The 23,635-nt window shown below is 45.3% G+C and overlaps 2 protein-coding genes across 7 annotated transcripts in view; one reads left to right on the top strand and one right to left on the bottom strand.

Moving 5' to 3' along the window:
* The window catches only part of AFTPH (aftiphilin), a 36,992-nt gene extending 33,171 nt beyond the window's left edge, over positions 1–3,821 (bottom strand). For 2 of the 6 annotated variants that reach the window (XM_044454164.1, XM_044454168.1), the window contains exon 1: positions 3,122–3,340. The gene's annotated coding sequence lies outside the window, so the exon portion shown is untranslated. Of the gene's footprint in view, positions 1–2,447; positions 2,687–2,707; positions 2,897–3,121; positions 3,342–3,740 lie in introns of those variants that run through there. The other 4 variants (XM_044454165.1, XR_006417005.1, XM_044454167.1 and 1 more) reach the window with 4 other exon arrangements.
* A 14,936-nt stretch (positions 3,822–18,757) lies between these two features.
* MLNR (motilin receptor) lies at positions 18,758–21,723 on the top strand. Its single transcript, XM_044454621.1, has 2 exons — positions 18,758–19,538; positions 21,437–21,723. The coding sequence occupies exons 1-2, from the start codon at positions 18,758–18,760 to the stop codon at positions 21,721–21,723; spliced, it is 1,068 nt and encodes a 355-aa protein (XP_044310556.1).
* Positions 21,724–23,635: the final 1,912 nt, after the last annotated feature.

The raw sequence follows: 23,635 nt of genomic DNA, 5'->3' as shown, positions 1-23,635 counted from the left end.
GCCACAATAAAAATATTTTGCACATTCAGTGTTGAGTGTTTTGTGTATACTTGATAGAAACACCTTAGCAGCCACCACAAACAGATGCAAGTTTTCTTGGGGAAGTCTATCAGTGTTGTACATGTGGATGCAATGGACCTTTGATAAATAGCAATTTTCAAGTCTTGTCACAGATTCTTAGTCTGAGGTCTGGACTTTGATGCCATTCCAATGCATTCAGGTTCTTGTTTTTAAACCAATCTAGTCTTACTCTGGTTGCGTGTTTAGGGTCAGTCTTGCTGGATGGTGAACCTCTGCCCCCATCCCGGGTCCCTTATAAAATGAAGTAAGTTTTCTCTAGAATTGCCCTGTATTTGGTGCCATCCATATTGCTCTTAATCTTGACCAGTTTCCCAGACCCTGCCAAGGAAAAGCACCACACTTAACGTGATGCTGCTACCACCAAGCATCACTATGGGGATGATGTTCTTTGGTCAAAGAGCAATGTTGGCATTATGCCTCACATAGCATTATGCAGCAAAGCCAAAAAAATTCAATTTGGTCTCCTCTTTTTTCCTACATGTTCACTGTGCCTCCCACATGCCTTTTTACAAACTCCAAACTGTCTTTAGTATGGGTTTGTTTTCAGCAATGGCTTTCTTCTCACCACTCTTCCATAAAGGCCAGCTCTGTAGAGCAACGGAGTGATGGCTTCTCCCATTCATGGATCCCTCCAGATTTACTGACTTGCTTTATTTAAAACTAAAGCCAGATTGATTTCAGTAGGTCTTCTCTAAATATGTGGATCTCTCTACCTCCTTCAAAGTCATATCTGGATTTTTTATTGATTCTCTAATATACTCCTTACCTGGTTACTGTGCTTTTCTGAACAGTCTTCTCTAAGTAGTTGCAGTTGAGTCAGATTCTTTCCATGTTGTATTAATGAACTTAATGGTGCTCTGGAGAATGCTTATAGTTTCAGATTTATTTATTTTTATAACTGAACCCTGATAGATGTTTTCTGCACAACTTTACCACAGTTACTTTAACAGTTTTTTGGACTTTATGATACTGTCCAACAAGCTCTGCGGCCTTTTGGAAACAGGTGCATTTAATCTGAGATCATGTGACACTGAAATTGCACACAGCTGGACTCCATTTAACCACTTAAAGTATGCAACTTGTTGAGGAAGAGGTTGCACTAGAGCTTATTTAACCATGCCACAGCAGAGGGAATGTGCAGTTATAAAACCAACAAGTGCCAGTTTGTTTTTGCTTACTTAACTTTTGTGCCACAATAAAAATACTTCACATATTCACTTTGTTTAGTATCATGTATACATCAAATAGTGACATTGCCAATTAAATCCATTTCAATTCCAGTTGTACCAAAACAAAATATGGAAAGGTAAACAAGGGGGGGATGAATGTAAAACACTACATACATGGTAACTCTGAAAGGGGTGTTACTCCCCCTCCTTTCTGGCAAAGCACAGGAAAAGGAGTTCCTCTGCCTCCGATTTACTTTCCCTCACCCCATAAGACTGCCTTGTCTATTTCATGAGACATCTGAAAACCCCAAATTTAATGTTGTTACCTATTTAGAGAAACAGTTTTCACTTTTGTTAGGAGACAAATTTCATTTTTAGTCCTAATGATCTATTTAAAAACATTTCAAAGAATGCTTGTAGGTAGGACAACCAAGTTTATATGCAATTCATTTAATCATATGAACAGTTGTACTTTGAAAAACAATGCCACCCTAAAGCTATAAGTCACATAAAATTGTCATAATATTCTGTTCAGCTGTCACAGAAGCCAGTAAGGAGAATTGTGAGGCATCAATACTACTTTGAATTCTATGAGAAAGCTTAACAAAACTCCTTTAGTTACAATATGACACTGGGCCAACACAGAGTAAAAGATACCTGATACAAGGGTCCTAAGCCTAATAGCAGTATCCTTGTAGTATATAGCAATGGCTGTCCTCAGTTCAGATACTTGTTAGGTGAGTTTTTGCCAAAGATCCACTATTAAGCTCTTTATGTAAGCACAGAACCAAGTGCTGAACAGGTGTCTACAACTCTGAAATGTTGACTCAAACAGCTGATCCATCTTGCTGCTTCAAGTTCAGCAAGATACCTCTCACACACCCCACAAGTTTTCAGCAGGGAAAATGAGTATTTGCCACAGTCCTAGCATCTTAACTAATAGATCTCATTTTTTATATGTTCCGAGACTCTGAACTGAAGATTGTCTCTCAAATGTAAAAATAAAAAGACCTCAGCAACAGCCAAATGAGTGAGGCTACCCCCTTGAATACACTTCAGCAGACCATTTTGTGTTATGATCCTAATAGATTATCCCCAACAATAAAGGTACAATTGCTCGGTTTGCATTTCCCCACTAAAAAAGTCATAAAGGAAATGGAGAAAGAAAAAAACAGGTAACTAAACTATAGTACTTACAGGCCACTGAGATGCACCAGCTATTGCCTAAGAATTACGGAGACAGCTTGGCAAGAAACCCAACACCTTTGATCGTCCAGACAAGGCCACAGAATATCTTCATGACGACACCAGCGATTCCTCCATCCTTATCCTGTATTTTCTAACTTTTCAAAGGGAGGAAGTACCTCTCTTCTCTCATGAAATAACAGAGAAAAGGAAGTGCCCGAATATATCGGAATTCCTTTCTGCTCTCTCCATAAACATGTAAAAATACGTACCAAAATCATACTAGTTCCTCCTCCACCCTTGCGGGGCAAGGAAAAAAGAAAAAGTAGCGCTCCCCACCCTCCGGAAACACTTCTCCTTTGAATTCCGCCACCTCCCCTTAATCTGGGAGAGGCATGTCACGGTCTTCTTGAAGGGTCCCCGTTTCCATGGAGAGAGGGCTGCCTGCTGGAGCAGATCGCCTGACAAATAAATAAATGTGTGCTCGAGCGTGAGAGGAGAGGGAAGACGGGTCCCTCCCCGCAAAGGCATCGCGCTTTCCTCCCAATGCGACCCCCGCCGGGCCGCGCTCTCTCAGGCAACTGAGGGGTGGCTGAGGCGAAAGGTCCGTATTACCTTTCGGCGCCGAGACCCGAAGCTTCAACCCAACGTAACCCGGGAGCGGCGGCGAAGGCGGCAATTCTTACCTATGGGCTCTTGCACGGGCATCTGGGCCGGGCATGGCCGGGCCAGGCTGGCCAGGGCTGGGAGGTTACTCGAGGCCTCCCGCGGCAATCGCCATCAGGGTGAATCCATCTCGAACTCCCCCTTCCGTCCCTTCACAGAGTCCCAGGAAGCGCCTTGGTCTGACCCAACTCCCCTCCCCAGCCGAGCCGCCCACTTAGCCCACTGCTTCCCAGCATACAGCGCGGCTAAACGCTCCAAAGCAGTTGCGTGGCCCACCGACACATCCTATTCCTATGTCACTTCCTACACGGGCCGGACCCGTGCGGATACGTACAAACCTAGAGATAAAAATTAGAGCTCCTCACCTGGCCGAACTTTAAATGCTTATGGTGTATGGTAACGCTTAAACAAAAAATGGGACTTGCCTCTCCGATGTAAGTTCTTGTGCAAACTATATGGGCTTACCCTACAGAAATGTCAAGGAACAGAGAGGCACTCGCTTTATGGTGGCGTCCCGCTTTTACGAACGTCGAAGCTGCATGTCACGTTCTTACATACAAAGCTGACCGTGTGGGGATACCCGACCCACAGTGGAGCGACGCTGCCGTCCGAGATGAGAAGGAAAGTCTATCGCCGTACCTTGCTTTGCTGTAGGAAAGTCTAATCGAGGCAGAGGCGGCCATGTTTGGAGAGGGCAACCTTGCCCTTGCTCCGCCAGAGGAAGAGTCTGTAGCTGGCATGACGACTCGTCTTATGGTCTGCGCCAGCGCCCGCCCCGCCCACCGCGTGCGCCGGCTGCTGCGCTCGCAGCTGAGTGCTGATCCTAGCGGGTGGCGCGGGAGCCGACAACTTCTCACGCGCGAATTACTCATGAGAAGTTCTGTCTGGTCGAGTTTATCATGAGACTCACGATGCTGCATCTGTCTTTTCGATAAACGAAAACGTGTATTAAGCTTAATAATATACGTTTATTGGAGAATGGTCCATACGGCCCGTTTTTGCATTTTCATGATAAATCCGACAGTAAAACTATTTATTCTTCAGGCTTCATCATAGTATTATTTAAGTCCTTGTTGCTTTACATTAACGCTCACAGAGTTCACATTTCAATTGGTCAAATAATCCTAAATGTGTTCCTGGAAAGCGGCTAAAGCTTCATATTAAGCAGATGAGCGTGCTCCAACCCAGTGCTTTCCCGACTACAACGTCCAGCAGCCCCGCAAGGATAGCTGGAGGGCACCAGATTAGGAAAGGGTGCAGCAAGGATTGGATCTGGAATTCCCGTGTCCGTGTCTTCCCTACTATTACCTGCATCACACTGTCCAACTTTCTAGATTTCAAAAGCAAGTTAACTTGTTTTCTTACACGGGCTTTTAAAAGCATCCATACACCCCCGTACACACATAACATTTAGGAACAATAACAGCAAAGCATTCACACGATATCAAAAGGTATTTTTGACTACTTGAAAGTAACAGGGTGGGTTTGATTTCACTCAATAATTTAAACAAAAGGTTGATTTAAATGAGTTTCCCCTTAAAACTTTTTATATGTTTCCTTGGCTCTAGGACAAATCATGCCACTAAAACATGTGAATTTACAACTAAATAGAGTATTATTTACACTGGTTCATTCCTACCAGCAGGATTTGCTTCTCTTTGTCACACTGTGTGCATGCTTCTTCTTTTTTTTAACCTATAGAACAAATGCCTTTAAATACTCCCAGATAGGATCTTCCTTATGACCAACCCCCAACATTGTTTGAGGTCAACAACCAAATTCTATATGTACATCTACTTAGTTCTAAGTAGAGTTCTACTGAGTTGAGGCCTACTCCTAGATAAGTGGAACTCATACTAAGGGAACAGAAGATGTACACTGGAATTTTTATTGGGTTTTTTTCCAGTTGTGTTCTTTTCTGGTTCACTGTGTCATAGTCCACAAAACCACAAACAAAAATGTATTCTCTGTGATTGATAAACCAAAGGGGAAAATCTAATTTAAATAAAAATTCTATTTGTTGAATAAGTGTTCATTTTTATCGACCCTTCCACACTGTCTTTCCATTTTACCTACCTCCTCAGCCTTGCTTGGCCCAACTCCACTGTCACATAAAACAACAATCCTGTGGGTTTTTCCAAATGATATTTTTAAGGTGCGGTTGACAGGTTTACATGACACATGTCATGCTCATAGGCACATTGTGATGCTGGACAAACTTGCAATAGGTCTGTCAAGTTTGGCTTATAAACCACTCTGAAAACCTCTGGCTTGCAGTATGAGTTGTTTGACTGCAATGCGTTCTCCTGTCATCTGAACCTGGAGAATACACCCATCATGAATGAAGACAAGTTGCCACATAGTTGCAAAATTCCCTTGTTGCTACTGCTGCTACTGGACATATGCCATTGCTAGCCATCTCCAAAAAACTTGAGCAGCTGGCAGTCTTCCCACATTCCCCACTGCGGGTTTCATAACCACCTTGAGTGAGCCTTGCTCCTGAAATACCTTCTGGGCTTGCTGCAACATCCTTTCCCCTTCCTTTTTATTGCTTTTTGGCAAAGCCAAAAGCTGTTTCCCTTCTGCAGGAATGGCCACCTCACTCTCCTTCCTATTACCAGCAATATCCTTGTTAGATTTTCAAGTCAGTTGATCAGGTATATTTACACCTGCATGGGCTCATGCTGCAATTCCAGTGCCCATATATTGACATTGTACTCCCATTCCAGGTGCCTGTATGTCCCAGTGCAAGGAACAGGTTCACAAAGAGCAAATAACAAGCTCATGGGGGGAACTCTTTGGGATAGAAAAACTCTGCAAGGAAAGAGTAATCTCCCTCCTACTCCAGTGCAGTGTGAGTGGCTAAATTTATCCCTTTTTTTGTATAGAAATAAAAGAAATACCTGCTAGTTCTTTGATGACGTAAAAGATGAGGGCCACTTCCACATGCAGGAAATTCCCTAGAACACCACCACAGAGATGAACTATTTGCATCAGTGTTAACATTTTCTAGTTAATAAACAGTCTACTTAATTATGGTGTGACCTTTGGCTTGAACTTAAATCAAGAGCACACACTTTGATGATGATCATGTAATTTTGCTGGTATTTAGCAGAAGACAGAGATTATCATGTGACAGAGTAACATCCCTAGAATGGTATATTAATTATATGTAATCTCCAAGGAAGTATTAGGCCTAAAAATATTTGCACACAATGTCTCAAATAATGTTTCTGAGATAGCATCTGAGGTCCCAGTTGGCCATTTGCTGTCAACTCACAGAAGAAATTATGGCTGCAGTACCCTTGAATAATTACGTATTATTTATCTTACCTTATATTTTGTATTGGGATTTGTCTAGGATTTGGCTGAATCCTGAAGCGAGTCAGGCTGTTTTGAACAGATTCTGAAAATGTCTGAATCAAATGGGGCTCCCTCTCCCCAGGCTGATTCAGACTAAATCCAGATCAAAATACTCCTGAAGATTCAGGATTTGGAGGGTACAGAGGCACAAAATCATTACATTATGCTGAAAGGAGTCAAAATAAGGGAAGCACCAGGGGAGGAGGGGGCCATTGTTTTGTGATTGGCAGCTTTAGCTTCTCCTCAGAAGGTTTTCCAGGGATCTCCCATCCCAGTGCCTTGATTAGGGATACTGAAGTAACAGATTGCAGGACTCATCCAGTGCTTAGTGTTCTTTGCTAGGTCTCTCACCCAGGACTGGGAACATAAGAAGTGGTTTGGTGGAATCTGTGGGACCTGCAAAGATCTAGTAATAGGTATTTCTTAGAAAATACTGGGTGTTCAAGTTCTTCTGCTTCTGCTTTGTATGCTGCATAGCCAACAACCACTCTTGTTGTTCTTTCTTGACAGTTTGCTGCTGATTGAACAGAAATAAGGAAATTACTCGAATAAATAAATAAAGACCTGCAGATCAGGAGAAGTGGTAGTAAATTGTTTGTTGTTTAGTCACAAAGTCGTGCCTCACCCATCACGACCCCATGGACAACATTCCTCCAGGCTCTCCTGTCCTCCACCATCCCTCAGAGTCCACCCAACCTCAAACTCTCTGTCTCAGTGACTCCATCTAGCCACCTCATTCTCTGCTGTCCAAGTAGTAAATTACAACCATTCTAAACTGAACACAACAAATGCCAATAGGATTGTGGCCCAAATTTAGTTGCATTATTATGTAAATAATGGGCTTGTGTGGAGCAGGCCATTATGAGCTGTATTGCTGATTATAGCAGGAGTTGGTTTGAGCTCCACTGGGGTAGAAGGCAAATCTTTTCTTCCTCTGCCCATCCTTCATTTTCTTTCTGATGTTGCCTTCCTGCCCCGCCCAAGTTTAAAATAACAGTAGTGTATCTGCCCACCCGCCAATAATTGAATTAAATGTAGGCAACAGAAGGCAAGGCTTGCAAGCCTTTGAAATGCAATAACTTCAGCTTGATACATCTTTTCATATAAAAATTAATTCATGAAGCAGAAAGTAGGTAAGGCAAAGCAAGACACTAAACAAGAAAAGAAATATTCTTTTTTTCCAAATACCCTGAGTTCCAAGCTACCTGAGAGAGTGCATGCTTATTATTTCAAGCGTTTTGCTTACACATTCACTTATAACCGTGCATTTGAATGACTCCTCTCTATTGTATTAAGCTACCAAAGAGGAGTTTTAATGCTGAAAAAGAAAGAACTGGAGAAGACCAATGCACTGATTTCATGTTTAGAAGCTGCTTTAAAAGTTCCCATTTATTCCAGTGAAATTAGCATTTCACCCAGACAGCAAGAGTAAAGGCACAATGCTCAGAGGCTTACAAGCTTCCAGCACAAGGCATGAGGCACGATGGTGGTGATCTCTGCTTCCACGGCACAGGACACCTTCAGGGCTGTTTTTGGCCACTTGGTCTGGCGAGGGGAAGGGAAAGAGCCTGAAGCACCAATTGGAATTGACACCACTCTGCAGCTCCAATCCAAGTCTGAAGGCCATGGTACTGTACCCTAAGAAGTGGAAAATTGTAGGCTAGACACCTGCAATAGCTGTGATAAACATATGGAAATCTTCTAAAATCCAATTTACTGGGGGAAATGTGGTAATAGAAAACAGTAGATATCTTGCTAAAATACCCATCTCTCTAAACCTGACAGGACATCTCTGAAATGAAGAACAGAATTCAATGTTCTTGTACTCAGCATGGAAAGAAGAACAATTAAAGAGCAATTTTGGATATTTTTTTAAAGGATGGGTTAGAGTTATTGCAATTTTCAGCCTCCTATTTAAGGGGGCTTCCAGATGGATGGAACCTAGAACCACCAAGCAAATAGACTGTGCAACAATTTCATCTTTCCCTCCTTGACATAGTTTGATGATAGAAAAGAGTCAAAAAAGTGGTGGGGGAAATAAATGAATGGAAGATGTGATTGTCTGGACTTTCTAGACAATTCCATGAAAGGCCAGACACATAAAAAACCACCATGGCTTGTCACCATTGTTCTGCTGTGTGGTCTGAACCCTGTCGTGGTATTTCACAAATTTAGCCTTTAGAAACCCAAATAGGAAACAACAGTTGGTTCTGTGTTTTTTTCTGTACCATCAGGGCTTGCTGCTCCAGCCATCCAGCCTCTATGTGCAGACCAATGCAGGAGGAGGAGGCAACAGAGTCAGGCTGCTGCACCAGGGACTGAACGTCAGAGGTGGTGGCTGATGGGCTACATGCCAACAGAAGTAGGCCTGAACAGGGAGGAGGGACACCACAATAACACAGAAACCATGTGATCGACTGTTGGGTAGATCATGGGAGAAAAAAAAGGGGGGGGGGAATTGTGGTGACCACATAGGCGCCAGGTCAAAACCTTTTTATTCAATTGTTATTTTAAATTAACATTTTAACAGTTTTAACAGTAGCTTTTGATTTAAATTGTTTATTTTTACTTGTTATTTATTGGTTTATTATATTGCAATTGATTGTTTTAGTGTATTCTGATTTTAATATTGTAAGCCATCCTGAGATGTCTCACATATAGGACAGCATATAAAAGTTTTAAATAAATAAATATCATGTGAACCTAACCCATGAGAGGGTTCAGGCAGTGCGGCAGACTAAAAATGGTGAAAAAACCCCCCAAAACCAAAAATACATAGTTTGTTATGTTATCTGAACTTGGGCAGTGCTTGTACAATGAAAGCCTCACCTGGAAGTTCCCCGAATGTCTGGGTGAATCCTACATGTCACCGGACCTTTAGTTGAAAAACAAAGTGCACATTTTGGTTGTTAAAACACTGATATAGATTTAATCTACAGTCAAGTAAACTAAAAGGACCATGTTGCAAGTTGTCAAGAGGAACCAAAGGGTGAAAATGATTTGGCGACTGGGCTGGGGAAATGTCCAGGGGTGAGGTGGGATGCTGCTGCCTTGCCCAAGGTTTCAAACCCTCACAGTTATGCTACTGTGAAGAATGAAACTTGCATAACTCTGCTAAATTAAAATAAATCCTGGGCAGCCATGAAAGCCCCTCCAACATACCGTGGGGACCGTTCATAGGAGTTAAAATGGGGATCACAAGAGCCATCGAAAGCTAGCTTTTACAATCGCCAAAGAAAATAAATATATATATTCAAAAGGAAAAAGGCTGCAGTGCGCCTAAGACGGCTTGTGGCAACATCAGTGCCAGTTGCGCCCAAGTGCCACTTGAAGGCTGCTGGCCCTCACCTTGTAGCACTGTGGTTTTGTTTTGTTTTTTTAACCCTTTTGCCATGAGGTTAAGTAGCTGATTATTTGTATGTGTGAAGCAGTCAGTCATCCAGTTTCAGATGGCATGATAACCTATTGATTGCACAACGATCCTCAAAATAGCCTGTGAGTTGTTGGGGTGGCTTGTTGCTCACATACAAATGAACCTGAGGAAATCAGTGCCGGTTTCATCATAGGTAACAATCCCTGATGGGGTGTTGTTTGAACTCGGGGGTGGGGGGGAGCGACCGACCGAATGGCACTGCTGCTGACCAATATCCCACTTACTGAGAACTGATATTTTCTTTTATATTTTCGTCAGTACCTGGTGAGTCCTGCCTGAAAGGTACCTCTCACATTCCAAGCCTGTACTTCAGGAGAGTTGTCCTTCAAGAGGAGCAGTTAAAGGATACAGTATATGAATAGTACACAGGCCTTCTGCTGAAGGGGTTGATATGTCCCTTGTTAGCACAGCTAAATTGGGGCAGGGAACAACGGCAATGGAACCAATGGGGTTTTTTCCTGCCGGTACTAATAACAGTCAGAGGTGGGGAGGGTGTTACCAGATCAGAATCGAAGGTAGATTGCATAGTCTTCCTCTCCATTTTATCCTCACAACAACCCTGTGAGGTGACAGCGACTTGCCCAAAATCACTCAGGGAATGTTATAGCAGAATGGGGATTAGAACCCAGACCTTCTGAGTCCCAGCCCAGCTCGCCAACTACTATACTATACTAGCTCTTTAACTGTGTGATTGTCACACTACATTTGTGCAGAAAAAGAGGAGTCCAGCCACCAAGAATTCTCGGTTCGATCAAGCCTGTGCTTCTATGTCTGATGCTATTGCACAAAGCCACAAGATGGCAACAGGGGTCCTGCTCATAAAGACAACCATTTAGCCAGACCTGCCGATGGGTGGATTCACAAAAAGCTGAAATAAGCCAAGGTGCTTCCAGATGGAGAGCTTCTAGCAGTATCAATGAAGAGACATTGTGCAGATATTCCATCCTTTACTCTTTAAATGATTTTTCCTAGTAAGAAAAAAGCAGCAGTGGTGAAATATGCAAAAGTTGGAAATGGGAGATGACAAAATCTGGACCTTCTGGTAGTATCCCTAGTCTTATGCACAAAGCCACAAGGTGGCAGCCAAGGACTAGGGTTCTTTGGTAAGAAAGGATGTGTGTCTAAGTTGCTGATGGGTAAGGCACCGGGAGCTTTAGTGGCTTTTGCCTATTAATGTGTTTTTGCACAGGGCTACAAGATGTCCGCATAAGCAATGTTTTAAGGCGAGGAAAGGTTTCCATGAGGTCCATCAGACCTTAGATGACTTCAACAATTCTCCTCTGCTCCATTTTGCAGGACCAGCTACTGGCCTTTCCATTTGTGGTGAAGAGAATGGAATAGGTACTTGGACTAATGGGAACCTGATAGATGAAGTACAGATTAGGGGAGCTCTGGATGCGAGTGATCACTCCATCTTTTGCTTTGAGATCAGGGGACTGGGGATGTGCAGCAGGTCGAACACTAGAAGCTGGGACCTCAAGAGGGCCAACTTTGGCCAACTGAAGGCCAGTCTGAGGAAAGTCTCCTGGGATAGGTTACTGGAAGGTAAGCGAGTTGAGGAGGGGTGGATGGCACTCAAAAGGGAGGTTTTGGAGGCGCAAGCCTTGACGATACCTCTAGTCAGTAAGGTGGCGAGGCGGAGGAGAGTGCCGCCATGGATGCGAAAGGAGGTGGTTAGAGGGATTAGATGAAAGAGGAACCTCCATAAGAAATGGGTACTGGGGCAAATAGACAAAAGGGTATACCAGGAGGAGGAGGCCCATTGCAGAAGGATTCTTCACAAGGCTAAGTCTGATTATGAGCTCAGACTTGCCAAGAATATCAAGAGCAACAAAAAGGGCTTCTTTCAGCATGTAAATAGGAAGAGGAAGGGGAGACAAGTGGTGGGACCACTAAATAAGGAGGAAGGAGATCCAGTGACTGATATGAGGGAACAGGCACAGATGCTAAATGACTATTTTGCCTCTGTGTTCTCCCCAAAGCAGGACGGGGGATATCCACACAGGAGATTAGATAAGGCTGGGGCACAGATTAGAGTCACCCCTCTTGAAGTCAAGGGGCTCCTCATGGCACTGGACATTACAAAGGCACCAGGCCCTGATGGGTTACACCTGAGAGTACTTAGAGCAGGGGTCTCAAACTCAACTTACCTGGGGGCCGCTGGACGCAGAGTCTGGGTGAGGCTGGGCCGCATCAAGTATTCCACCACTGCGATGGTGGTGGGCCGCTCATCCCACGGCCGGCCCAGGTGCCGCCGGCGCTTTGAAGGCCGCAGGGCCCCTCCCCCATGCCCCACCCGTCCCAGCAATTGGCCCGCGGGCCACGAGTTTGAGACCCCTGACTTAGAGAGTTGGCAGGGGTTCTCTCACACCCGCTGGTCTCCATTTTTGAGGCCTCGTGGAGAACGGGTAAAGTTCTAGAAAACTGGAGGGTGGCATCAGTGGTCCCAATTTTCAAAAATGGTAGTAGAAGGGACATGGGACATATACAGACCTGTTAGCCTTACATCCATTGTAGGAAAAACAATGGAAAGGCTCATAATAGAGAGAGATCTAGTGATGCTAGATAGGGAAGGGAGGCTGACAGCCATACAACACGGCTTCCGCAAAAACAGGTCCTGCCAGACAAACCTTGTGGAATTCTATGACAAGTTTCAAGATGGGCAGATGAAGGGGATGCAGTGGATGTGGTATACCTGGATTTCAGCAAGGCCTTTGACAAAATACCCCATGATATCCTGGTGGAGTTTTGGGATACACCAAAGCACTGTCCAGTGGATTAGGGCATGGTTGACTGACCAAAAGCAGAGGGTAACCATTAGTGGGGAATCATCAGGATGGTGGCCAGTGACAAGCGGGGTGCCCCAGGGCTCTCTCCTGGGGCCGATTCTGTTTAATCTTTTCATAAATGACATGGAAGAAGGGGTGAACAGTCTGCTGATCAAATTCACAGATGATACTAAAACTGGAGCAGTGGCCACAACTGAGGAGCAGGTACTCCAGATCCAAAAGGATCTGGACAGCCTATGGAAGTGGGCAGGAGACAACAGGATGGCATTCAATGTGGATAAGTGCAAGGTTTTGCACTTGGGGCATAGAAATAGGTATCATAAGTACAGGTTAGGGGACAAGTAGCTGGAGAGCAGCATTTGTGAAAGGGACCTCGGGGTACTGGTTGACTGCAGGCTAAACATGAGTCAGCAGTGTGATGCGGTGGTAAAGAAGGCAAATGCCACCGTTGGTTGCATAGCCAGAAGTGTGGCTTCTAGATCGAGAGAGGTATTACCACCACTCTATATGACTCTGGTATGCCCGCAACTGGAGTATTGTGCTCAGTTTTGGGCCCCTCATTACAGAAAGGATATACAGTAGCCTGGTTAGAGTCAGTGCAGCGTAGGGCCACAAGGTTGGTGACCGGTTTGCAGGGGATGGGGTATGAGGCGAGACTGAGGGAACTGGGTCTCTTCAGCCTGGAGAAGAGGAGACTCAAGGGGATATGTTGATGGCATACAGGTATATGAGGGGATGTCACATGGAGATGGGTAGAGACCTGTTCTCCCCTGCAGAGGAAGGCAGGATGTGCTCCAACGGAGCAAAGCTCAGGGAGCCAAGGTTCCATTTGGATGCCAGGAAGCACTTCCTGACCATTAGGACCCCGAGTGTGTGGAATGGGCTTCCACGAGAGGTCATTGAGGCCCCATCGGTGAGGGTGTTCAAGGATAGGCTGGACATACACATGGTGGGCATTACGTGAGCGGAGCCAGCTGGAGCTGGGGGTCAGACTAGATGGTTCGGGAGACCTCTTCTGACTCGCTCTGTTTCTATGTTTCTATGAACCCATATGTGGTATCCTACAGATTCAGTTGCAGTGGTGTTATTCCAGCTTTTCTCCAATGCAAAGGTCTGCATTGCACCAGTGCTATTTAATTTATTTATCAATGATCTGGCACCACATAGAGATGGTCAATACTTTGGGGGAAATGAATGGCAGACTCCGAAGAGCTCCAAAATTATGTGATCATTGCTGAGCCAGTAATAAATGGCAAAAGAGTAAGAAAATGTGTAAGTGAATGTGAAGAGATGCATGTAGGGCAAAACCTTGCACTGATACCGAAGTGGAGGGTGAAGAGGCAGGACTAATCAGACGAGGTATCTTTGAAGGAGCTTTACTGGCTTCTTGTTCACTTTAGGACTCCGTGAAGCATTTTAAAAGATATTATTGATTTAATCAAACATGATGCAGTCTGTTAAAATTTATCTACTATACCCTCACTTATATCCAGACTAGTTATATTTGTTTTGTGCTATACACCAGCCTTTCCCAAATTGGTGCCCTCTAGGTGTGTGGATTACAACTCCCATCGATGCCAATAAGCATGGCTGTGCTGTCTGGGGATGGTGGGAGTTGTACATCAACACATCTGGAGAGTACCAAGTTGGGGAAAGTTGTGTTACAGCAGGTTTGGTGTGGTCTTCCAGACTGCAGCTCCCAGTGTTCCTCCTTGGCTGTGCTGCCTAGGGCTGATGGTAGTTGCAGATCCAACCACATCAGGAAAGCCATGCATTCCCCGGACTTTGGATCTCTTGGAATTTTCCTCTTCAACAAAAGATGAATTCTTGTAGTCAAAGTAAAGCTTAGCTGAGCAGTCTTTCTTCTGGTGTGTGCTACCATTTCTGGACAGCCACCCAATCCCTTCCTTTCAACAACAGGTCTTCATTTCAAGAAATGCAGCTGTGGTGGCATCTCTTGGTTCTTCTGAAGAAACTTTCTTTCCTTGCTCAACTCCCAAAGCTGGTGTGGACACTTTGGCATCTGAATCATTTTATTAACGGTCCAGACCTTTAGCAGAATCCAAAGCATGTTTATGCAGAATCAAATCAGGCTGACTTCAACGCATAATGCTGAGTTACATTTTTCCAAAGGGTTTTTCTTTCAGTGAGTGAATATAACTCTAAGGCAGGGGTCTCAAACCCGCGGCCCGTGGGCCAGTTGCCGGGATGGGGAGGGGCCCTGCAGCCTTCAAAGCGCCGGCGGCACCTGGGCCGGCCGCGAAATGAGCGGCCCACCACCACCGCGGTGGTGGAATACTTGATGCCGCCCAGCCTCACCCAGCCTCTACTTCCAGCGGCCCCCAGGTAAGTTGAGTTTGAGACCCCTGCTCTAAGGACATCTGGGTCAAAGTTTGGTGGTGCAGAGGGAGGTGTTTCTCACTTGTCATCCACATCACCTCCTCCAAGCTGCATTCTGCACCCTAGGCATGCTTTTTGCTGCTGCTCCCACCACCTCCTAAGAAGCAGCAAAAAGCGAGTTGACCAGGCCACTTTATATATTAACCAACCAGCTGGCAGGTATACAGAGAGGCACCCTCTCCCTGCCACTTGTTAACTGATCTGGGTTGCAGCTTTTCATGATTCCTCTGGGTCAAAACGAGGCAAGATTTTCTGGATTTGTTCTCCATGAAGTGTTTAGAGGGTTTCCTTTGCCATATGCACTCACACATATGTACATGAACACACACACACTTTTTGGTGAAGTAGAATGAAGCACTCCTTATCAAAATTATAAAATTTAAATATGACCTCACAGTATACAATAGCAAACATGCATTATTTTATTAAAATGTATTATTTGATTTACTGCTTCCTTCCCACAGACAGCTTTGAATATTATTTTCCCATCCTTTAACCATAATCTTATTATTAAGACACTAAGCATACTAAAATTACATTAAGAACCTTGCCAAGTATTTGAGATATTTCACCTCAGCTAATCAACACAAATCTGTCTAGGAAACCCAGTTAATGAGATAATTATATCATTTCCAGTAGCTTCCAAAAGAGATCTAAATATTTCTTGCTAATAAGACTAATGCTTTAGTGGTCACTGAATCTCTCTCATGTCTTTTAAGTGCCAAAATGCTGATATTTTAAGTGAATATTAATTTGTGGGGAACCAAGGGACTGGAGCTGTTAAGGAAGACTCTGTATCCTACTTTACAGAAGACAGTCCTCTGTCTGAAAATGGACTGCCCTCCATTTTGAAGGTCCAGCCCAGTTCTCCTTTAAACATAAAGATCCACAAGAAGGGAAAGGTACAGGGGCTTTGCAATTGTACCTGAACAGCAGATTATGAGGGCACACAGGCCAGCTGCTCACAAACTTCTCCACTAGGGTGTTTTATTGCATTTAAATTGTTGTAATTACCTCTGGATTTGCACACACACACACACACTTTTTGCCCTCTTGGTGCTATGTTTCCTCCTTTTTTGGCAATGCATTAGTGGCTACCTTAGAACACTAAGGGATTGCTTGAATAATTGTTCATGGTGTGTACTTTCTTTTTAGTGGGTGCAAGGTCAATAAAGAGGGTCATTGCTAGGAATTTACAGATTTGGGTGTTGGGTCCATAGGACAGAAATCTGTGTAAAATGCATATAGGATCCTAAATCATTTTTCTTGAGTTTTAGCAACCTGTAAGGCTTCCATTCGGTCTGGGGCTGCAGCTATGCATTATATGTGTGTGTGATATCCTATATCATTCCTGGCTGGTTCAGCTGAGTAAGTGGGAACCTTCTGTCCCTGAGCCACCCAAAAACCTGGGTAGATTGTTTCCAGCTAGCTCATGATTGGCTCATAGAGATCACCTCAGATTTGCTACAAGCTTTGGGGGAACAAAACTAGTGGGCAAAAAGATGTCTTTGTCTGGTTTTGGTTTGCCCTTTCCATTGTCTGGTTTGGACAGCCAGCTCTTGGAGACCCAGTTCTAAGAAAGATGAGGGCTGTGATACTTACAGGCAGCTTACATCGCTTTTGTTGTTTTGCCCTATAAGTACTGTTTCCAAACCTTGCTCTGGTTCTTTGTATGATATCTCTTCTCCCTTTCAGTAAATAAACTTACAGCCTACTCCAGATCAATGTGTGCGCTCATTCCAATTGCTCTTGAGACACAGTCTAGAGCTTTTGTCTTGGTTATTGCTACTGTTGAAGGTTTCAGGGCTAGTGCTTTGACTCAGAGGGTGAGAGTTTGGGCCCTTGTTTCCAGCATGGTCTAAGGGTCCTCTGGCTCAGGCTGAGTTGGGCACAGGAGGTAGTAGAAGCCCTTGTTGCTGCAGTGATGTTCAGTCTGAGATTTTTTTTCCATGCCTATGCTGCTGGGAATTAGGGCACTCCCATCCACAGCATCTCTATATCAAAATATAGAAAGCATTCCTACAATTTATTTCCATTTCACAGGAGGCAAAGACAAAAAATTCTTTTCTCATTCAAGCAGTCTCAAACAAGATGAATTATTCAATTATTTTGCACTCTGCCTCAGACCAGCCCACACCAATGGAAAGCGTTTTTGTAAGTCTGGCCATGCAGGGAGAGAGTTCTTGTAAAGGGGAATTGCAGTGTGTGCAAAGGGGAGAGTCAGTCTTTTCTTCTCTAGCTCCCTGCATGACAATTAAGCTAGCAAAGTGCCATTGCATTAGCACCAATGGCTTCTGTGGAAAAGATTTAGGAATAGGAAATAGACTGGGGACCAGGACAGCTAAGCTTAGCAAGGCACCCTATGGTTAGATATATGGGTCTGTCCCCATAATCAAATTGGCAAGCTGAGAACAGGGGCTTTTGCTTCCAGTGATCACTGCCATCTGAGATGGCAGCCACAAGTAGCCCCCTGCACAGGCACACATACGCAGCAGCCACAATGGGTCAGATAACAGATGGAAACGCAGAGACTGGATGCTGCAGCAACCCCAAATGCCTGTTCTGTCCTCCTACAAGGCAACACTAGCGCAGGACCTTATCACACCTTCAGGGCTCATTCACTGGGCCACCTTCTGATGCAAGCCCCGCGATCATGTGCTTAGGTTGACCAGGCGTGCCTCTGCACAAGGGACTGAGCTGGACATAAATATGGCAATTATCAGAAACCAGTGGGAGAACATTTCCAAGGCTGATTGACCTCAGAGTTGCTGCATGTCTGCAGCGAGTGTCTCCAGCATGAAAGTGAAGAGTCAGAACTTGCCAAGAAGTTTGATTCTATTGCTTTAAGCCTGAATCAAGGCAATGGTATCTTGTGATACATATGGTTCTATTTCATTTATTACATCTCTATACCTTCATAAATCAAAACCTTATAAATACAACATTGTACATAAGATAAAAGAATGTTCGCCTGAAAACAGACCAAGCACACACACCTAATACAATAGCTGTGAATGCGCACATCAAAGATATGTTGTGTGTTATCGGTGGTGATGGCGATTGCTCTTGTGAATGGTAGTTGTGCTTATCTTGTGCACACTGTATTTATCTTGACCCGTACTGTATTTCTCATATTTGGCCCTATTGTTTGTCAGCTCCCTCTTCCTGTCTGGCGGTCAGCAGCCAACTGAGGACAACACCTCATATATCTGATGAAGTTGACTCTACTTAACCAAGTGTAGGCTGTAGGAAATGAGTCTTTCAGGGGCCACAAGACTCTTTATCTTAGTTACCCATGGTGTGTATGGCTTTAATCACCTCTGCATCAGCAGCCTTTTTTTTTTTTTTGGTGGAAGTGGTGGGGTTTAATTGCTTCACAAAAGCCCCACCTCTTGCAAAGATATAAGGCTCTGTCAAGAGCTGGTGCTAAAGCAACTTGGGAGGAGTTATCTTTTCAGGGTTATGTGTTTCCATCAGTCTAGGACTGGAGCACAGACACTACATCTTCCAGCCCAGAGCAAAAGGCAGAGCTCGGAAAGGAATGCCTGAGAGCAGCTGAAACCCGGTGCTGACGCCTTACATACAGGACCGATCAGATTCTGTCATGCCCGCAGCCGCTCCGGGTGTTCTGTAACAGCAACAGGGAGGCAGTCTGCAGTGCTGCCTGCGGCATGGGTTCGAGCAACATCAGCAGCCTGTCCGCATGTCAAGAGCAGAACACGGAAGCATGGATGCTGCCATCCTGCAACGAGTACCTGTGCCCTTTGCTGCCCCTGCGCTTGCTCATCCCAGTGACTGCCGTCTGCCTGGCTTTACTGGTCCTCGGTGTGGGTGGCAACGTGTTGACCGTGGTGGTGACAAGCTACTCCCGAGAGCTGCGCAACACCACCAGTCTCTACCTGGGCAGCTTGGCTGTCTCCGACCTGCTGCTGCTCCTCCTGGGGCTGCCACTCGACTTGTACCGGCTCTGGCGCCCTGACCGCTGGGTGCTGGGGACGATGCTGTGCCAGGTATGGCACTGGTCTGGCGAGGCGTGTGCCTACTGCTCCATCCTGCACCTGACGGCACTGACCGCCGAGCGCTATATCGCCATCTGCTTCCCGCTGCGGGCCAAGCTGCTGGTGACGCAGCGACGCGTGAAGGCCCTGCTGCTGGTGCTCTGGACCGTGGCGTCACTCTCCGCTGCACCCTTCCTGTTCCTCGTGGGCGTCCAGCAGGTCGGCAACATCTCCAGCGATGGCGGCTTCAGACGTGAGTGTGGCCCCACCACGTATGCCCAAGAGACGGGACTGCTGGGCACCATGCTCGGGGTCACCACTCTCTACTTCGTGCTGCCCTGTCTCTGTCTCTACATTCTCCATGGCTTAATCGCTAGGGAGCTTCTGCGGGCCAGTAAGGCACATCTTGGGGGGGCATCGTACCGGAACCACCAGCAAACTTTGCGCATGTTAGGTAAGTGAAAGCCATCGTATGATGGGGGAGGGAGCATGCTCTTCCTTCCCTCATGACCAGTCTTCCCTCATCTCTTGCCATCACCCTGGAACTTCCCTCAGCCTCCAGAATAGCCAGCATGGCAGCAATGGCAGAGGGTGCAAAACCTTCTTCAGCTCAAGAGTCCAATTCCACTTTGGAGAAGTGCTTGGGGCTCATGTTCCAGTGGCAGGTGGGGCCACAGATAAAAGGGGTGGAACTAAAAGTACCACAAGCACCAGCGTATTTCCCCTTAAAGCTCCTCCTGACACTAAGCCTTAGGAGGCATCAAAGCTTTTAGAAAGGGAGGAAGGTCCAGGCAAAAGGTGAGGAAAAAACAAGTGGTGGTCGGAGAAAGAGGGTGGGGCCAAGGGAAGGGGTGCGGCCATCTGGGGAAGCCGAGAAATGGCCCATGGGCCACCGGTTCTCCACCTCTGTGCTATGAAATCCAAATACAAAGCCAAGTTCATCCCAGTGCCAAAGGGTACTCAGTCCATTCTTAGGGCACACTGCCTGGGCCACCTGTCAGACCTGTTCATATTGGATGGGCAGCAAAGAGCCGCTATGTGGCCTGGAGAGCTGCAAGGGACTTTGACACAGAGCGCTCCTGGAAAATAAGCACCCACCACAGTCCTGAAGAAGAAATCTAGATGCCGACGGGGACACTTTGCATAGCAACTAAAGCCCCAGGAGACTCACAGTAATTGCTTGGAACACCCCATTTTCTCAGATTGTGGGATGTTCTAGGGCCACAAGTGAGAACCAGAGCTTTTGTCGTATCCATTTACATATATAAAAAGTGAGCATGGGCAGCAGGCAAACACTCAGCAGGTCCTACTAACCCCTCAGGTTGCATCCATGTTTCAGAGGTATTTATCTGAATATGGCCCAACCGATGCCATGCCTAGACCCCTTCCTAGATGCAAAGATTCTGTCTTCTGCCTGCCTAATTGGCACCGATGGAGTTTTTTTCCTTTAGCCTCTGCCTGAAGGTGGGGTTGAATTCAATTAAAAAACCAGCTGTGTGGGAAGAGTTAACCTCCCCCACACCCCAACTGCCAATCCATGCACAGTGGTCCAGATCTTGCTTGGTTCCCCGCACACTAACACAAGGGAACAAAATGACGAGGCTCGGCTATACCTCAAACAGTGAAGGCATTGTGTAGTGTATCCCTCACTGATTATATTTCCACACATGCCACTCTTTCTCTACAGCCCTATCTAGGAATGAGGAGCATGTCCAGTAGTTTATAACCAGTAGCCAAAAACCATCCACATCCATTTAAAGAAGCACCTTCAAGTGCTTTTGTTACCAGTTAAGTGGAACCCGGTATAAAAAGCCATCTCTTTTCACCATGAGAAGTCTGTGAGAAGCTGACCCTGGTGGCTAACCTAGGACTTCTAACCACCCACCCAGCTTTGGTATCTCAGAAATAGTAACTTCCCAAGCAAATTGCTATTATTTATATTCCGCTTTTTCGTTCTTGCAAGGAACCCATGGTGGCTTATACTGTCCTCCTCCTGTCAAATTTATCCTCACAACAACCCAGTGAGGTTGTTGTGAGATCCAGTGATTGGCCGTAGTCACTCAGTGGACTTCATAGCCAAGCGGGGACCAGAACCTGGATCTCCTGAGTCCCAGTCCAGGACTCTTAACAACTGTGCTACACTGGCTCTCCTGTCCTTCCCAGGAAACAGTACTTTCCATCCTGTTGGACAATTTCACTACATTTTGCCGGTGCAAGGGCTACCCAAACATTTAAATGAAGTATACAACCTCCCCACTCAAGTGCTCCTGAAAACCCTACTCTGCAACAAGACATTGGTCAACTGCACCAAGGTAAAAAGTAATTGTTTTTCCTCCTTTCTCCCTTTTGCAGTTGTGTTGGTTCTGGCTTTTGTAATTTGCTGGCTGCCCTTCCACATCGGTCGGATGATATACATCAACCCCACGAATTCCAACATGATGTATTTCTCCCAATATTTTAATATTTTTGCATTACAACTTTTCTACTTGAGTGCTAGTATCAACCCCATTCTTTACAACTTCGCCTCAAAGAAATACAGAGCTGCAATTTACAAGCTACTGGTGACCACCAAGTCTACAGAAAGGGCTTCTACTATTACCAAAGAGACTGCTGGCTACCTAGAGATTAGTGGACAATAAATTAGATCGTTCTTTTATAAGACTTTGTGTTCGTTGCTTTCACTGTTATACTTTCAAGCAGATTTGTGAAATTAAGGGCAGTTAATGGTGACTCTTCTAGTCATTACAGCAGGGGTAGGCAACTTGTGACCCTCCAGCTGTTTTTGCCTACAACCCCATCAGCCTTAGCTGCATAGCCAAGAAGAGCAATGGGAGTTGTTGGCCAAAACATCTGAAAGGTCACAGGTTGCCCACTTCTGTATTACAAGGTTAAAATTAACAGTGGCGTAGCACAGATGCTCAAACCATGAGGGACTATGTGAATGAGCCATGAAGGACACTGGGTTTGCATGCTCCTTCCTCTTTTCTAGGTTAACCTTGTGTCCTACTTTACAGAAGATCTTCCTCTGGATTGTATAGTCCAAGTCTAGTTTACAAACAAAGAAGGGAGAGCAAGAGGGGGTTTGAAATTGCACCTGAACAGCAGACCAAGAGGTCACCTGGTCATAGTCTTCCCCACTAGGATGAAATATGTTACATTCAAATGATGATGATAATGTCTGAATGTGCCTCTATAGATATAAATCCAGCAGATACAAATATTGTGCAAATCTTTGTTCATTTTTATCCTTTTCTTGCCGATGCCACACCGCTTTCCCCCTCCTGTGACATTCCATAATTGTCACCTGCCTACCTGGAAAATGTAGGCAGATGGCAAACTGGGAACAGAAACCTTAAACTGAAGCTGGTTTGGAAGGCAAGGACAAACCATCTTTTGCCGGGTGAGACAAAGGGCATATGATGTTGTCCCTCAAATCAGGAAGGCAGGGAGGCAATCGCAGCATGGAAAAGTTGCATGTGCAAGTCAGGGGTCTTCAAGGCTCATTTCCGTGGCTGGGCTTTGAGAGGCAAGATGGCTCAGTGGCAGAGCATGGGCTCTGCATGCAGAGTCGCAGGTTCGGTCCTTGGCCTCTGCAAAGAGTCCGTGTCTGTCTGTCGGCCTCCCCACCCCCATATATATATAGACCCTTTTTGAGAGTGGACAGCCTCCCCACTGCTGACCAAATGAACACTGCTGAGCTAGACTGACAAATAACCCAAGCGTGTGTGTAGCTGCCAGTGTTCCTACCTGAAACACTCCACTATCTCATCACATGTCGCTTATAGTGAGCTTTATAGTGTGTTGCTCACTAGGTTTGTTAGCAATTATCAAAATGAATGTTTCCAAACTGCCACAGCTTTAAAAACAGGGCCAGCACTGCACTGCAATTGGATAAGAGTGGAAGACGTGGGAACATAATTAAATCATGCTGTCTCTGCTGTGGCTTAATTCTAAATTACTTTCCGCCATTTTGACACTAAGTGTTTAATGAAATTAGTTGCGTGTCCACCTGAACATGGACATTTAATTGTGCTATGGTTACACGGGTTTAAGTCAAGTGTTTGAGTATAGACAAAAATGGTAAAATGTGTCATTAAGGTCCAGGTTGTGGGGCCTGGCACAAGTTTGGTGCTTACCGCACTCTAGGCCTTCCACCTTTGAACCTGCCCCCATTGTCCTTGTTCCCCCCAACCATCAGAATGCAGATCCTAAAAGTTTGCCTCAAATTGCATTTGTCCTCTGCTGAAAAAGATTGTTCTGTAATACTATCCTTGGCCAAGCTGAAGGAACTGAAAATTGTGTACATAAGGGTCGCAAGGCAAGGTTATCTCACTCTGCCATGTGAGGATATGAAACTGGGAGGTCTGAAGCAGGGGACGGTGCCTGGTACGGGAAGTTATTCCATACTCCTCAGTCCAATGACTTAGTCCTCAGTTGCACTGAAAGTCAACTCCGCGCAATATCATTCTTTAAGAGTAGTGAGACATGTTAGACATGCATAAGCACTTGACAAAAGCTTTTCATGTCCCACCCACATATCAGCAAGAAATC

This window comes from Varanus komodoensis, unplaced genomic scaffold (genome assembly GCF_004798865.1).
Source record: "Varanus komodoensis strain SLA01 unplaced genomic scaffold, ASM479886v1 scaffold7_3, whole genome shotgun sequence".
Taxonomy (NCBI): domain Eukaryota; kingdom Metazoa; phylum Chordata; class Lepidosauria; order Squamata; family Varanidae; genus Varanus; species Varanus komodoensis.
The sequence above is the reverse complement of the archived record's forward strand: the minus strand, read 5'-3'. Positions and strand labels throughout refer to the sequence as shown.